This window comes from Syzygium oleosum, unplaced genomic scaffold, assembly GCF_021117445.2.
Source record: "Syzygium oleosum isolate NSW1041296 unplaced genomic scaffold, Sole_v2.1 Sole_v2.09, whole genome shotgun sequence".
Taxonomy (NCBI): Eukaryota; Viridiplantae; Streptophyta; class Magnoliopsida; order Myrtales; family Myrtaceae; genus Syzygium; species Syzygium oleosum.
In genome coordinates, this window is record NW_026607493.1 from 1,834,472 (window position 1) to 1,849,286 (window position 14,815).

The window sequence follows — 14,815 nt, forward strand, 5'->3', positions numbered from 1 at the left end:
AAAGTGCCTGCATGTATCTATTTGCTGATCTTGAACTATTGAGATTTTGACTACAATCTGGGAAGACAATGAAAAAGGCAAAAGATGCAGACTGCTCTGTCCCCTTAAACTAAAGGTAACATTTCAGCTTTCCAACAAAGTTTGAATTGCAACGAGTCAAAGTGACATCCCATGGATTTATACTGCCGATTGTCTGCTTAGAAGGTTCATTTCTGTAATTTTTTCCGGTAACATGTATCACTATCATAACTGCTACATTCAATAATATAGTGGGACTCCAAGGTTCTCTTCAATGTATAACTGAGGTTGAAATAACGTTGAACTCAAGAGTTAGAGAACTCGAGGATCTGATTCTCCATATACAAAACTTTGTGAAAAGAACAGGTTGAGTAGCTCCTCTTTTCTCGGCATTGAGAAACACATGCTGTATGCTAGTACTGTTGCAGAGAGATGAATGGCATCAATTACCACCTTTTGTAACTCATGAGGCAATACCTCAGTAGATTTTCCAAAAATGTTACAGTTCGTCTCGGCGAGGGAGCTGGAAATGCTTTCATGTAGCCTTTTTATCCTGCTTAATATGGATCAGTCCAACAGTGATCGTCCTCAACTGATTTTCTCCATCTGTGCTGGAAGATCTTCCACTGAGCAAAGGACTCATTTCTAATCTGCACAAAACAAATGTTCAAGCAAGGACTAGATTGATGCCATAACAGAGGAATGGTTTTAAAACTGTGCTGCTAACTATGAAGAAAGTATCCATCTAGTCATGGTCTATTAGCTTTTTTTTTGGTGGCCAAAATTCCTCTTCAGATTGACATTTCAAAGAAATGTATCTGAGCCTGCTGAGTAATGTCATGCATTTGCTGCCTTTGAGCACTTACCAAACTTCTAGTATCGGGTTGATCAGGTACCTTTGCTTTACGATTTGCCTGCACCAGTGACCATTGATTACCACATACTATTCAACACATACAACTGCTTGCTTCAACAGATATACTCTTTGCTGTTCATCCAGGCATAAACTTGAGGTTCTACTATATACGATAACCGAATTACGCAGGTTACAAATTACGAAAAATGGAGAAAGTAAGATATTTTTCTGCTTGTAAAAAGATCCAAAGTTTGGAAAGAGAAGAACCCGAGAGGCAACAGCAAGATGAAGAACATCCACGAAATATTTGCTAAGATGCATAAGATCATGCAGATCACATGCAAACACATACTGAAAGGATGTAATTTTTTTCTTGAAAATTTCCCAACCTTGTTAATTAGAAATTTTAGAGAGCAAAATTCCAATGAGGGCAATAGAGGTTGATATTACGATTTCTTTTGTAGTTAACATACAGGAATCCCCATGATAGGAATATTTGGCTAAGTGCCAGACATGGCACTGATGCGCTTTTTCAGTCAAAAGATCCATACTTGAAGCAAACGAACTAAATCCAGTAAAAAGCAGGATTTATCAAGCTGAGCTCGGGACAAAAATGACCTTAAGGCAATTGATAGTAGGACATAGGTAAAGGTTATAACCTTTTTCCTTACCACACTCCCGAGCGTAACAAATCCAGAATGAACTAAGTACTCGGAATCCACGACCCCAATCTTTTCCATTCGATCACCCTGTTGAAAGAACCTTTGGGAGATTAGTCATATGGGGAGAAAAAGCATTCTATCTTAAAGGAAAATTTCGCGACAAGAAAATGCCTGAGCACAGTAGCCAAGCTGAAAATCCAATCCCCATGCATGATTTAAGTCATTCTGCAAAAAGAACAGAAAAGATATGAGAAAGAGATGAATTGATAGAAGACGCAGACTCCAACAACAGAGAATGAAAAACAGTACAAAGTTTTCAAGGTCGATACTTTGTAGTAGAAGTTCCTCCTGAAGCATAAATGGGCTTTGATTGTGCAGTACAATCAATTAACTGAATATATTACCATGCCTTTGGTATGCCTTAGTAATATTGTAAAAACTGCACAATACCTGAATCATATGCCACACACAGCGCCATGATGCTCGTGAGAAAACAGGAGCCATAATTTCCACCCACCTACATTGCATTTTATGAAACCTTTTTTCTTTTAGCTACCCAAACAATCAGGTAAAGAGCATTTCACTGTTAAAGTGTATCGAAATTTCGGACTAGAAGGATGCTGATGTAAACTGAGATATCCATAAAAACCACGGTAAATCTGACTAGTGTGCAGACTTTTACCCTGTGCATGGAGGGCTTGTACTGTTTTCATTGCACGTAAATCCTCCACCCATCTGTCTGAAGATCCTCCTGTTACAATTTTGTTACCAGAACTATAATGATTACAATCCGCATAGAGCGCAAAGAAAATGCATTATCTTAGATACCGAGAGTAGAAATAAACGAATTATGATGTGCCAGGAATTGAACATAAGATTTCCATCTGCTGTCGTGACTCATTGCAAAGTCAAAAACAGTCGCTGTAACTGTGGATTTTTTATTATTCTCGAACTTATTATTCTTTGACAGAAACAGCAGACCTGTGTACTTTTGATTTTGTATCTCGTTCAGTGATTTGATGATGAATCTCTGATTTATTCGGGTCAAGTGCCGGTTGCGATATTTCAAGCCCTTCTTCTTTGATAATCGAAAGATATCTGCATTGAGCTTTCATTTAATGTCAACTTCTTGCCCAGAAAGGAAAACTCACACTCATTAGAATCCAGTACTGTGTCATATCAAATTTTTCACAAGTAAAGCCGAAAACTATTACCTTCCGACATGGAAATTTTCCACTCCAAGATCCTCATCCCAAAGGAAGATGTAGGCGTATTCAGAAACGATGTCTGGATGTAGAAAACGCTTTGCAAACCACCTAGGAAATCAAAATGGAAAAACTTTACCGCAAGTTGGAAAGGAAGAAATCGATGAGGTTGTAGACTATACTTAAGAGAACTAGCTTCAACAGCTATCTACTATTACCACTTGGTTTGTTTGATAGCAGACACATGAATAGCATGATCGCTCCATTCGGTGTCCCTCCATCCGTCCACATTCCCATCATAATGAAAAATCATCACGTGGAAATCACTTGATAGAAACTGCAACATTATTCGATCAAATTAAGTAAATGATAAGAAGGTGATCAGACATGGAGCGGAGGTCTAAGCGTTCACCTTCTTGACAATCTTGTCTACGTTATCTTTTTGCTTTATTCCAGCTGAAATGGCCAGTAAGTTCGTTGAGTTTGAGCTCTGAACAAAAAGATAAGGGTCGCAATTTTAGATCCGAAGTAGAAAATGCTACTTAAAGAACGGCAGAAATGTACCTTTGTATCATGTGAGCCCCATAAGGGTCGCAATTTTAGATCCGAAGTGCTTGAAACAATGCCTTTGGGTAGCATCTCACTGCCACGAGGTTTGCACGGTGTCTGTTGATTGGAAAGGGTAACCAATAGATCAAAACAGACTCCTTGATTTCACGTTAAGAACAAAGACAGAAAATGCACGCAATTGCAACCAAAGTCGTGTTGCATAGTCCAACCTCGCACTGGAATGTCACATTCTGCTGGGATGTCACATTCTGCTGATTTTTAACAGTTTGCAATCCGAGAAACTTCTGCAAAAGAAAAGCCTTAGTTGATGCCACAATGCCATTGGCATATCTAGCTAATTCACCAAATTGAACGAGGAAACTTTTCGTGAGAACTTAGAGGATTCTCGAGGCGACATGCCAGAAAATAAGGGTTTTGGAATGAAGAAAGCTGTGGATAATCTTTCGTGACAAATGCTCCACCAATCAGGACAGCAGCGGACAGCAAGAACACAAAGTAGCACAGAGACAATATGTTCCTCTTCGGTTCCCGCAGAAAAGATAACTAAAAAGCATAGGTAGAACAAAATCAGGCTCCCAGTCCAATAAGCAGCATCAGATTACACGAAAGGAGAGGTGACTTATTGAGAGCCGACAGGGAGGGAGACTTACATCGGTTGGCAGCTTCATCTTCCAGAAGAAGACGATATCCTAGAAAGCACAAAACGGACACACGTGTCTTAGGAAATGCTTAGAGTGATACTAAGACGAACAATGATTCCTCGCGTCCCCCATGGCCGTCTAGATACAGCAGCATAGGCGAGCATGATCTTGCCAATCCACGAATTATTATCCCAGCGGGTGCATTTCTGGACACTACTTCATTACCTTGGCTGGCGATTTGGAAGCTAACTTACCAACTCAGTGCCCAGAGATGTCAGCCGTATCCTGAGTGATTACTACAAACGCAACTGGGCCCGAAACGGAAGGCGTTCATCTACCATATGTGGAACGCACGGAGAATTGAGCAAAAAAGGTGAGTGAATATCGCTCGAAGTCCCTGTGTGCAAAGGGAGATGGATTAGACGATATATTTGAACCGTAATAAAAGGCATGTGGCAAGCAAGAGATGATTCATTAAGATCCTGTTGAATGCAATAGGCCAGCTTGATCATTCATTCCCGGAGAAATGAACCGTTGCTTGGAACTGCTAAAAAGTTGAAGAGACGACTCTTAAGTCGCGCTAAACGATTCGGATCCCAACAAGATATCAAGTTTACGTAATGAACTTATGCCCAGCATTAGCCCGTTTCTTTTCTTCTCTTTGCTTACCACGGAACGATGATGATCCAAGTCAACCTCGAGAGAGAGGCCGCGAGCGAGAGAGCGTAAACAAGATTGACAGGAAAAGGCAAAAGAGATGATCTTCAGCACGAGTTGATCTTGCTCCTGTGTAGAACCCACGTTTGCACCTTCTTTTTGGCAGCGTCGCTTGAAGTTGAAAGACGACGTGCCACCCAAAACTCTCGGTGTTGACTTTGTCGTAGTAGACCATTTTGAGAAGTCTTATAAATTCATAATCAGGGTTGCAACTCAAGAATCCAATAAAAGGGGAAATAAATATCAGAAATATCTTGAGGACCGTCCATAGTTTTAAGAACTTTCCTCGTTTTATTCTGTGCCATATCAAGGTCATTCATAAATTCCCTAGTATGGTCAACCCATTCAATATGTATACGAGGAAATGAATTAGGGGTATGCATTGGGTCCGGTTATACCCACGAAGAAAATTCGATCGGTTCGGTTTGTCGGTTTGAAGGCCAAAACCGCTAGATCTACTAGGGAATTGGTTCAAATATGTTCAACCAAACCGGTTTCGAAGTCTCTTTTAGAAAAATGAAATTAATTTTACACCCATCGAGAATTGAACACTTGATCGCCACGTGCATTGTAGTCAAATAATGCAACTTTTATATTTTATTATAAACAATTTTTTACTCGGGAACGGGGAATTGATCACCCTTAATTTGAATTGTGTCATATAGAGGCCCTCTATTACTTTTGGTTATAGTTGTAATCGTGTCTAATTGTGGGGAGAAGAACACTAGAAGTGCCAAAACTTGTGTACGACGCTCACTTTAGTGCCAAAAATTTGTTTCGGATAACTTAAGTGCCACTTTTTTGAAAAAACGATCACTTAAGTGCCAACTCCGATTTGGGTTGCCGGAAATCTGACGTTGCCATATTTTATTAATTTCTCAGTCCTACGTGGCACGTCGGCGCTGACGAGAACAATATTTTAATTTTCTTAAATTTTTTTCTGATTTTTTCTTTTCTTTCATCTTCTTCGTTTGGCCGGTGATCGGACACCGGCCACCGGCCAAGGCCAGCCGCCTGGCCTCGCCCGGACGAGGCCGCCGTTGCTCGCCAAGGGCGACGCGAGGCCGCCGTGGCCTGGGCGACCGCCGGCGAGGTCGGCCCCGCCGGATCTGGCGAGGCCGGCCTCGCCCGGCCACGGCGGCCTCGCCGGCGGTCGCCCGGGGGAAGGCGACCCCGGAGAGGCCGCCATGGCCTAGGCGAGGCCGGCCTCACGGCGGCCTCGCCTCGCCCGGGCAAGGGCGTGCCCAAGCGAGGCGGGCGCCCTCGCCCGGGCCACGGCGGCCTCGCCGGCGGTCGCCCGGGGAAGGCGACCCCGGCGAGGCCGCCGTGGCTGGGCGAGGCCGGCCTCGCCGGATTTGGCAAGGGCCAGCATTGCCTCGCACGGGCAAGGGCGTGCCCAAGCGAGGCGAGGCCGGCCTCGCTGGCCACGGGCCTGCCGGCGGTCGCCCGAGCCATGGCGACCGCCGGCGAGTCCGCCGTGGCTGGGCGAGGGCCGGCCCCGCCGGATTTGGCGAGGGCCGGCCTCGCCTCGCTTGGGCAAGGGCGTGCCCGGGCGAGGCGAGGTCAGCCTCGCCAGATCCGGCGGGCCGGCCTCGCCGGCCACGGCGACCCCCGGCGACGCTTGCGAGGCCGCCGTGGCCGGGCGAGGCCGGCCTCGCCTCGCTTGGGAACGCCTTGCCCGGGCGAGGCGAGGCGAGGCCGGCCCTCGCCGGATCCGGCGGGGCCGGCCTCGCCCGAGGCCACGGCGGCCTCGCCGGCGGTCGCCCGGGGGAAGGCGACCCCCGGCGAGGCCAGGCGGTCGGCCATGGCCGGTGGCCGGTCACCGGCCAAATGAAGAAGAAGAAGAAAAAAAAAGAAGAAGGAAAAAACAGAAAAAAATAAAAATAAAATTAAAAATTCGAAATTTACACGTGGAAATGCCACGTAGGACTGAGAAATTCAAAATATACATGTGAAAATGCCACGTAGATTAAAATTTTAATTAAAAAAGCCACGTATTAATTTGGCCGGAATTTCTCGCCGTTGGCACTTAAGTGATCGTTTTTCTCCGATTTTGGCACTTAAGTGATCCGAAACAAACTTTTGGCACTAAAGTGAACACCGTACACAAGTTTTGGCACTTCTAGTGTTCTTCTCCCCTAATTGTGCTAAACTTTATTCTGATTCTGGAGTGAATTCATTTTAATTTGACCTAAAATGCCGTCGTGCGTCGTTAGGTGCTTGGCAAGAGGACTCGAGTTCGATCCCCAGTAAATGGACCGGACTCATGACGTGTCATTTCCCTAGAAAACAAAAGGAAAAAAAAAGTTAATAAAAAAAGGAGGCTATTTCCACCCCCTAAATACCTAAATCCATCTAATTTTCACCAAAAAGATAAAAATTTCCCTCAATCATTCAATTGCAAATTAAATGGTGGCCTCAAAATTTACTAACTTTCCTTTTTTAGTTTTTCTATTTCTTTGTACTTGTAGGATCTAGTTACCAAAGTTAAGAATTTCACATGTTTAGTTTTTCTTTATTGTAGGTATCCTAGATATATTAAAGGGACTACGCTTACTAATCACACAATAGTGTATAAGAATACTTTTACATAGGACGCGGCTTGTGAGATGGTCCCCTTGACGAAGAAAGCAGGATTTGGATGCCCCGATCTGTGCCGCCTCCATCCCCGACGATGAACTGTGTTGCTGCTACCTTCTCGAGTGGCGCCCGCTTGTTGCCGCACGAGCGTCGACTCAGCCACTCCGCCCGCATCAAAAGCCCGATCGCAACAACTTTGCTGTCAACCCTCACGAAATTGGTGGCTGTTTGCTGTGGGACTCTGGATTTCTAGGTTGCTGAGTTGTTGAATTTCTGGGGATGCTGAGTTGCTGTTCGCTAAAGGTGATGTCCACGAGCAGCAGAACAGAGAATGCATACTAGGTGTTCAACAAAATTGCTCAAAGAAGGGAAATTGTCCTTTAGCCGTGGCTGGACTGGTTGGTTCTGATCGTGATCCATGGTTCAGGCCCTTGAATGCGTCGACCCAGACGCCTCTCCATGCAGGATTCGACGCACCTCCTCTCTAAAAAATATTGCTCCATCAGCGATGGTCCAAACTCGTAGCAGCAAATCTAGTGTTCTGAAAACCTCAATATCCAAGAAGATGAAGAACCAAGCTACTTCAGCTGAGATTAAAAGTAGCCTTTTCAAATCTTTAAAGGAGAAAGAGGTTGAGACTTTGAACTCAATTGCTCCGAAACCTTGTTCCAACTGTGCCAATATAGTTCAAAATTGTAATCTTAATGCTGGATGTGGCTGTGATAATCTCGATTGTAATTTGGCTATTGATATCGGTGGTGTTAAGCCTGCTTCTATGAGTCCAAATTGTGTTGTTAAACCCGAAGTTGAAGCCTCCATTAAGGAAGTTGGTATTATGTGCAATAGTAGCATGACTGGATCCATCTTTGCCGAGTCACTTCCTAGCCAAGATTCACCTTCACCGAACCTTGCTGCTGCCCCAAATCCATCTTGGAAAAGTATTACCATGGTTTAGATCTCCCAAACAGCAAAATTGAATTTCATCCCTCCAAACAAACACTGCAATAAGCTTGGTGCTCCCCCCCGGAGATTATTGAAGAAGGGAAGGCACACTTTGAGAACTGTTTTGTTGGTCACTTTCTCATTGCTAATGTCTCATTTTACCAGGTGAGAGATATCGTTGAACAACTCTGAGGCAAAGAAAATCTTTTAGAAGTTTTGGCTACGGAAGATGGTTTTTTCTTTTTCCGATTCTCTAACGTCCAAAAGCTAGTCAAGGTTATGGAGGTGGGGATATGGGACATATCTGGCAAACCATTATTTTTACAGAAATGGCATCCCCTAATCAAACTGGAAAAGGCAAGGATTACTTTCGTGCCAATTTGGGTACGTCTTTATAATGTACCCCATGTCCTTTGGACCAAAACCGGTCTAAGCTATGTGTGCAGCTTTCTTGGTAGACCTTTGTATATGGATAAGGCTACCGAGGAAAAACGACGACTAACATTTGCTCGTGTATGCATTCTCATGGACTTTTTTTTTTTGGTAAGGTAAGGATTGTTATAACTTTTCAACGCAATATACAAAGAGTAGCCGAACACAAAAACCCCGCACATGAAGAGACACGGAAGGGTGTCCCGACTGGTACAAGGGTGTACCGACTAGCCAACGTAAAAAAGCAACACAAGCGTTGCAAAACAAGGCCAAACAATGGCCAATAGAATACGAAAGAGCAAAAAACTAAACCACCACAATGGGATTACTCAAAGATAGAAGGCGAGATGCCCCAATTAGATTGGATCCTTCTGTTGCGTGGGGAGTCTTGAACAGACTTGTAGGACAGCCCTCTGTCCCTTACGAGCTTAGAAAGGTGCCCACGTAGAGCTGACATAAACAGGGGTTTATTCCTGAAGATGATATGGTTACGTTCCGACCAAATAATATGGCAAAGCGCCTTAAGGGAGAAGCGAGCAATTCGCTGGCGAAAGATGTTTCCACCTATGAACTTGACAGCCCACTAGAGGTTTTCTTGCCACGATATATTACGCCAAGAGAGATTACAGTTTCTTACCCAGAATAGTGCTAGGGTACCCGTAATTGCACACCCAAAAAATAAATGATCGATAGAATCTGGTCTACATCTACAGAATGCACAAAGACCTTCCAAGATTCTACGATAATTTAGCAAAACAATATGAGTTGGGAGCCTATCTAGAGTGATGAGCCATAGTAAAAACCCATACCTTGGCGCAATATTATGATCCCATATGAACAAGCTCCATGGAATAGTTGGGCTTTTGTTTCTAATCAATTCCCAAGCCGTGGCCGTCGAGAAAATACCTGAGGAATGGCCTTGCCAGGTTAATTGATCAAGCCTCTCCCCGTGAAGAATAGGGATAGCATCTGACCAAGAGTTAAAAGTTTGCAGTATATTAGAAGACTGCCAGTCGGAAGACAGGAAATCCTGGACTGAGGCATTTCTGGGGATACCAGAACAATATAAATCTCTATAAGAGAAGAGCTCGAAAAGGGGTCCTCTGGGATGCCAATAATCGAACCAGAAAGATGTTGACATTCCATCACAAATCCTCCATTTAAACTGTAGTCGGAATTCTCGTCGGAGGTCGAGAATTTTTTTCCAAGCCCATGAGCAAAAAGTCGACTTGGGCGCAACTCAGAAATTCTTGTTCTTGAGAAAGGTGGAATGGATTCACTTATGCCATAAAGACTCTTTATCCGTGAAAAGGATCCAAATGTGCTTGAGTATGGCCGCCCTGTTGCAGTCGCTGAGCCTACGTATACCTAGGCCACCTTCCTTTTTTGGTCGACAAACTTCGGACCAAGGGATTTTAGCCCCGCCAACACCCAGGTCTGGGCCCTTCCATAGGAATTGTTTGAGAATTAATTTGATCCTCGCTAAAACCGAGAGGGGTAGAGTGAAGACACTAGCCCAGAAAACATGAATAGAGTGGAAGACCGATTTAATAAGTTGTAACCAACCGGCAAAGGATAGAAAACGTTGAGACCAAGACCGAGCTCGAGCAGTAATGGAGTTTACTAAAGAGCTACAATCAGTCTTACTTAGTCTAGTCGAAGTAACATGCACTCCTAGATACCGAAAGGGGAGCGTACCTTCATTAAAGCTAAAGGTAAGCCGAATCAGTTCCCGGAGCTCTGCCGACCCACCAGATATAAAAATCTCACTTTTGCTGGCATTTGGAATTAGCCCAGACCATCGAGAAAATAAGGTAAGGCCTTCCTTCAAAAGGGTAGCAGAAGTCGTATTTGCCTCCACAAAGAGAAGGACGTCATTCGCGAAGAAGAGGTGGGTAAGGCAAATAGACTTACACTGCCAATAAAATTTGAAACCCGGGAGCCGAGCTTGAGCATTAAGAATCCCAGAGAGTACCTCCATAACCAAGGTGAATAGATAGGGCGACAAAGGATCCCTTGGCGGATACCTCTTTCACTAGCAAAGAAGCCATGAAGTTCCCCATTAATGGCTACAGAGAATTTTGGGAATGTAACACATTCCATAATGAGTTTAATTAGCATCGGAGGAAAGCGAAAGGTTTCCAATACCGATTCCAAGAAACCCCAATCAACAGTATCGTAAGCCTTTTGAAAGTCCACCTTAATAGCACACTTTGGCGAGTAAGGCTCATGGTGGAAGCCAGCAAAAAGCTCCTGAGCAAGTAGGATAGTATCACTTATCCTACGTCCCTTTACAAAAGCATTCTGGGGAGGGCTAACTATCGACGGCAGTACTGAGGCAACTCTATTTGCCAGGATCTTGGTTATGCATTTGTATACCGTATTACAGCAAGCGATGGGACGAAAATCACTCATAGAAGAGGCATTAGGTACCTTCGGTACAAGTGTGAGAATTGTGGTGTTTACCTCCTTCAGTAGAGAGCCAGCGCGAAAGAAATCCTTGATTGCCGCAATAACAGAGGAGCCCACAGTATCCCAAGATGAAATAAAGAAATCCACGTTGAACCCATTGGGGCCAGGAGCTTTTCCTTTAGCAAGGGAAAACATAGTGTTGTGGATCTCAACATCCGTGACTTCCCGAGAGAGGAAAAGTATCTGATCATTATTAAGGACTCGCTCCACTACGAGGCTGATTTCCGCAGGGGAAGGCCGAACGGTTGTAGAGCTAGTCAAGAAAAGATTCTCAAAATGGGAGACAATATGTCTGCTGACCATAGGCGGGTCATTGAGGACAACACCAACATTATCAGAAACCGAGAGGATATGATTATGCAGTTGCCTCTTATTGACAAAATGATGGAAATATTTCGTGTTTCTATCCCCATCATTTAATCATCTAATCCTGGATTTTTGTTTTAGAAAAGCTTCCTCCTGAAGTCTGAGCAAGGAGAACTCCTGAAGTCGCTCCTTTTCTAGGATTGCCAGCCTTGGATTAAAAGGATCAGAGGAGATAGCTTGTTGAGTAGAATTAAGATCTAACCTGGCCTGAGCAACACGGGTGGAGATATCCGAATAAGAATTCCTGTTAAGCTGTTTGAGGCGTCCTTTGAGAAGCCGAAGCTTCCGGCACAAGACAAACATGGGTGAACCAAAAATTTGGGAATTCCATACCTGGGATACAATATCCGAGTAAGATGGGTGCGTCATCCAAAAATTAAAGAATTTGAATGGCTTCCTGGAAGGAACAGCATGAGCAATTCTAATTAACATTTGAGAATGATCCGAGACACCCGGTGCTAGAAAGTTTGCCTCCGAGAAGGAAAAAGAACTGGACCACTGGTCATTGATTAACACTCTATTGATTTTCCTTTGCTTGCGTGTGTCACCTGATGATGTTGACCACGTGAATCTATGGCCAATATATCTCAAGTCCTCCAGACCGGACTGGTCTAGGCAAATGCCAAATTCATCAAAAGCAGGTATCCAAACATTGGAGCTACCCAACCTGTCCGAGTTAAAACGAATAACATTAAAATCCCCTGCCACCAGCCAAGGATCAGTCTCAAAGAGACCGCTAGAGCTCACAAGATCCTCCCAAAGAGAACGCCGAGCAACAAAAGTATGATCACCATATACTACCGAAAGGACACAGGTCTTATTAAGAGCCAAGAGGTGAACACGGCAATGAATTGCTTGGGAAGACATAGAGAGAATTCCCAGATCGACTTCCTGAAGTTTCCAACCGATCCAAATCCTTACACGTGGAGAAAATTGTAATTGGCCATCCACACCCAACCCAGCAAGAGACCAAGGGAAATATTTTCAAAAAGAGACGGTCTAACCTTCGTCTCAAGGATGCCGAGGCATGAGATATTGTGAGATCTAACAAAAGTTATGATCTCAGCTTGTTTAAGGGGGTTAACGAGACCTCTAATGTTCCACACCCCAAAAAACATATAAATAGCGGGAAAAAGATTACCGCCTTTTAGCGTCGCCCCGTTTTTTTGGTTTCGGTTTGGCCAACTTGGCATTGGAAGAACTGCTTATGTGGGTGGGATCCTTCATCATGGGAGCACGCAGAAGGGAGTTTCTATCTTCCTTGTTAGGATCACCAGAGAGGGGCTGGATGTGCACAGAGGAAGGGCCATCGAGGCTTGGAATAGGCATACCAGGAACCCATCTCGAAACTTCAGGGATACCCCCTCGATTCATAGAAAATTTCCGACGGGTGCTAGGGGAGACAGGGGATGCCAACTCCTCCTCCGAGTCGCTGCCTACCTCACTTGCTGAACCATCTATAGAAGCATCCGAACCAGAAGAACCCAAAGAATTAGCCGAAGAAGATAAGGCAAGGTCAGTGGGAATATGGTGGCCATCCTTCCCAAAATCAGGGATAGGCACCTGAAGATCAACAATCAAAGCAGGGTCTGCAGTGCTCGCTGAGGTCCTAGAGCGCCCAGAAGGCAACAAGTTCTGAGTGGTCGATATACCAGTCTTGAGATTGACAGAATCAGACCTTTTAGCAGGGGAGGCCGAATTAGCCAAGATCCACGAATGCTCCCCCGACTGCTTCCTGCGGACAGTTTCCCATTGAGCACCTTCCGGAGGAGGCTCATTCACAGCAACAACATCTGGCACAGGGGCCTTTTTGACAGCAGTGGACGATCCAATGGCCGGAGCGCATCTATGGCCAAAGGTTCCACACTTCATACATGCCATCGGTCGCCATTCATATTCAACCATGACAGACCAATTTTCACCATTCAAAAGGATTTCGACAGACTCTAACATGGTCTGTGAGGCCTTAATCTCAATGCATACCCTTGCATAAGAGATCATACGCATCCTCTCGGTTTGGATGTCCACATGTAGGGGTCTTCCAAGGGCACTTGCCACAACACTTATACCCGAAGCAGACCAAAGTGCAATAGGTACGTTTTTCAATCTAACCCATACAGGTAGGGTTTCGTGTTGGTTTTTCTCCAACCTCATTGCCGGATGCCATTGTTGCAATATCATAGGTACTCGAAGAATGGTTATGGGGCCCCCATCCACAATTCTACGATGAAAAGAATCATCGGGAATATGGAAGAAAAAGAAACCATCACCATTAGCAAGAACATCCACAACCTGAGTTCCCCAGATGGTTTTGACAGCAGTCTCAGTCAATTTGAAAGGCAACTTTTTGCCCACAAAGTAACCAACTAGGCACTCCTTCCACTTAGGATCGGAGTTCCGAAGGATTTCATCCGATATCTTGACAATAGGTTTCCCATCAATCAAAGAGGGGGGATGTAAGAAAGAGAATAACCTTTTCTGCAGATTTTGCAATGGTAGCCCAAGAACGTTGAGTTTGTTGCTGTATCAACTTATCAGCACCATCTCTTGGACCTTGGTTCGCCCGAATAAGAGAAGAATCTCTTTGAGCCAATTTAGGAGCGAAACTTCTATGGCTACGTCCTCTACCATGAGGCTGCATACCTTCTTGAATCAGAGGACCAGAATTTGTGGTCGCCGCTTCAGCAGGAGCAGTAGTGAGCTTCGAGGGCTCCATAACATTGGGATTCCTCCCACTACCAGCTTCAAAACGACTAGAGTTGGCCGAATACCGACCCCTGCTTCGTCCACGACAACCGGGACGTTGTGACTAACGGGCCACAGCAACGGAATTACAGGCTTCCATTGAAGCACCAGGGATATCATCTTTCGCAATTTCCACAGAAGGGGCGATTCTCTGAATGGCTTTGGAGGAGCCAGCATTAGCAACAGAAGGATGCTTAGGGAGCTTTGAGAGTACCTTGCCTTGCACAGGTTCCGCCAACTCCATAGGTACCTTCGATTGAGGGAGAGACTCCCCAATGCACTGTTTTCCAGCCATGGCCAAGCTTAGAAAAGAAATGCCACGAGCAATCAGAAGGGCAAGACAGTAGGAAGGCCACCGAAAATCTTGAAGCACCGATTAACAGGGGCCACTTCGTGAGAATACCACCGGTCACGAGACAACGCAGCCAAAAGACAGGGGCCTCCTCATGAGAATTCCTTCGGACAAGAGGTAAAGTAGCAACCGATTAACAGGGGCTACCACAAGAGAAATCCTCCGGTCCAGTGATAGAACAGCTACTGGCGAAGCCCAGCACCAAGAAACAGCAAGAACCGTCGATCAGAGTGACCAGAATCGGTGAAAATCCAGGC

At 44.9% G+C, this 14,815-nt stretch overlaps 2 protein-coding genes across 4 annotated transcripts; both read right to left on the bottom strand.

Moving 5' to 3' along the window:
- Positions 1–197: 197 nt before the first annotated feature.
- LOC115690205 (uncharacterized) lies at positions 198–4,716 on the bottom strand. Of its 3 annotated transcripts, XM_056314240.1 has the most exons (14): positions 4,625–4,716; positions 3,962–4,349; positions 3,539–3,854; positions 3,306–3,407; positions 3,154–3,231; positions 2,960–3,078; positions 2,751–2,852; positions 2,518–2,634; positions 2,219–2,287; positions 1,987–2,053; positions 1,708–1,761; positions 1,534–1,623; positions 885–932; positions 198–668 (listed from the first exon to the last, which is right to left on the bottom strand). In XM_056314240.1, exons 4-14 carry the CDS (start codon positions 3,378–3,380, stop codon positions 576–578), a joined length of 912 nt encoding a protein of 303 aa, XP_056170215.1. In that variant the 5' UTR covers positions 3,381–3,407; positions 3,539–3,854; positions 3,962–4,349; positions 4,625–4,716; the 3' UTR covers positions 198–575. The 3 variants fall into 3 exon arrangements, with proteins under 3 accessions (XP_056170215.1, XP_056170217.1, XP_056170216.1); XM_056314242.1 differs by lacking the exon at positions 2,518–2,634 and having other exon boundaries at positions 3,539–4,349; XM_056314241.1 differs by lacking the exon at positions 885–932 and having other exon boundaries at positions 3,539–4,349.
- Positions 4,717–11,515: 6,799 nt separating this feature from the next.
- Positions 11,516–14,501, bottom strand: LOC115663828 (uncharacterized). The gene is made up of 4 exons (XM_030585795.2): positions 14,297–14,501; positions 13,935–14,203; positions 12,664–13,879; positions 11,516–12,258 (listed from the first exon to the last, which is right to left on the bottom strand). Exons 1-4 carry the CDS (start codon positions 14,499–14,501, stop codon positions 11,516–11,518), a joined length of 2,433 nt encoding a protein of 810 aa, XP_030441655.2.
- Positions 14,502–14,815: the final 314 nt, after the last annotated feature.

Coding starts and splice junctions, on each gene's coding strand:
- LOC115690205 (XM_056314240.1), bottom strand. CDS start 3,380: ATGCTACCCAAAGGCATTGTTTCAAGCACTTCGGATCTAAAATTGCGA. Junction 3,232..3,305: donor GGGGCTCACATGATACAAAG/GTACATTTCTGC, acceptor CTTTTTGTTCAG/AGCTCAAACTCAACGAACTT. Junction 1,762..1,986: donor GTGTGTGGCATATGATTCAG/GTATTGTGCAGT, acceptor TTCTTTTTGCAG/AATGACTTAAATCATGCATG.
- LOC115663828 (XM_030585795.2), bottom strand. CDS start 14,501: ATGGCTGGAAAACAGTGCATTGGGGAGTCTCTCCCTCAATCGAAGGTA. Junction 14,204..14,296: donor TGGTGCTTCAATGGAAGCCT/GTAATTCCGTTG, acceptor GTCGTTTTGAAG/CTGGTAGTGGGAGGAATCCC. Junction 12,259..12,663: donor GGATCCCACCCACATAAGCA/GTTCTTCCAATG, acceptor TCCTTTCGGTAG/TATATGGTGATCATACTTTT.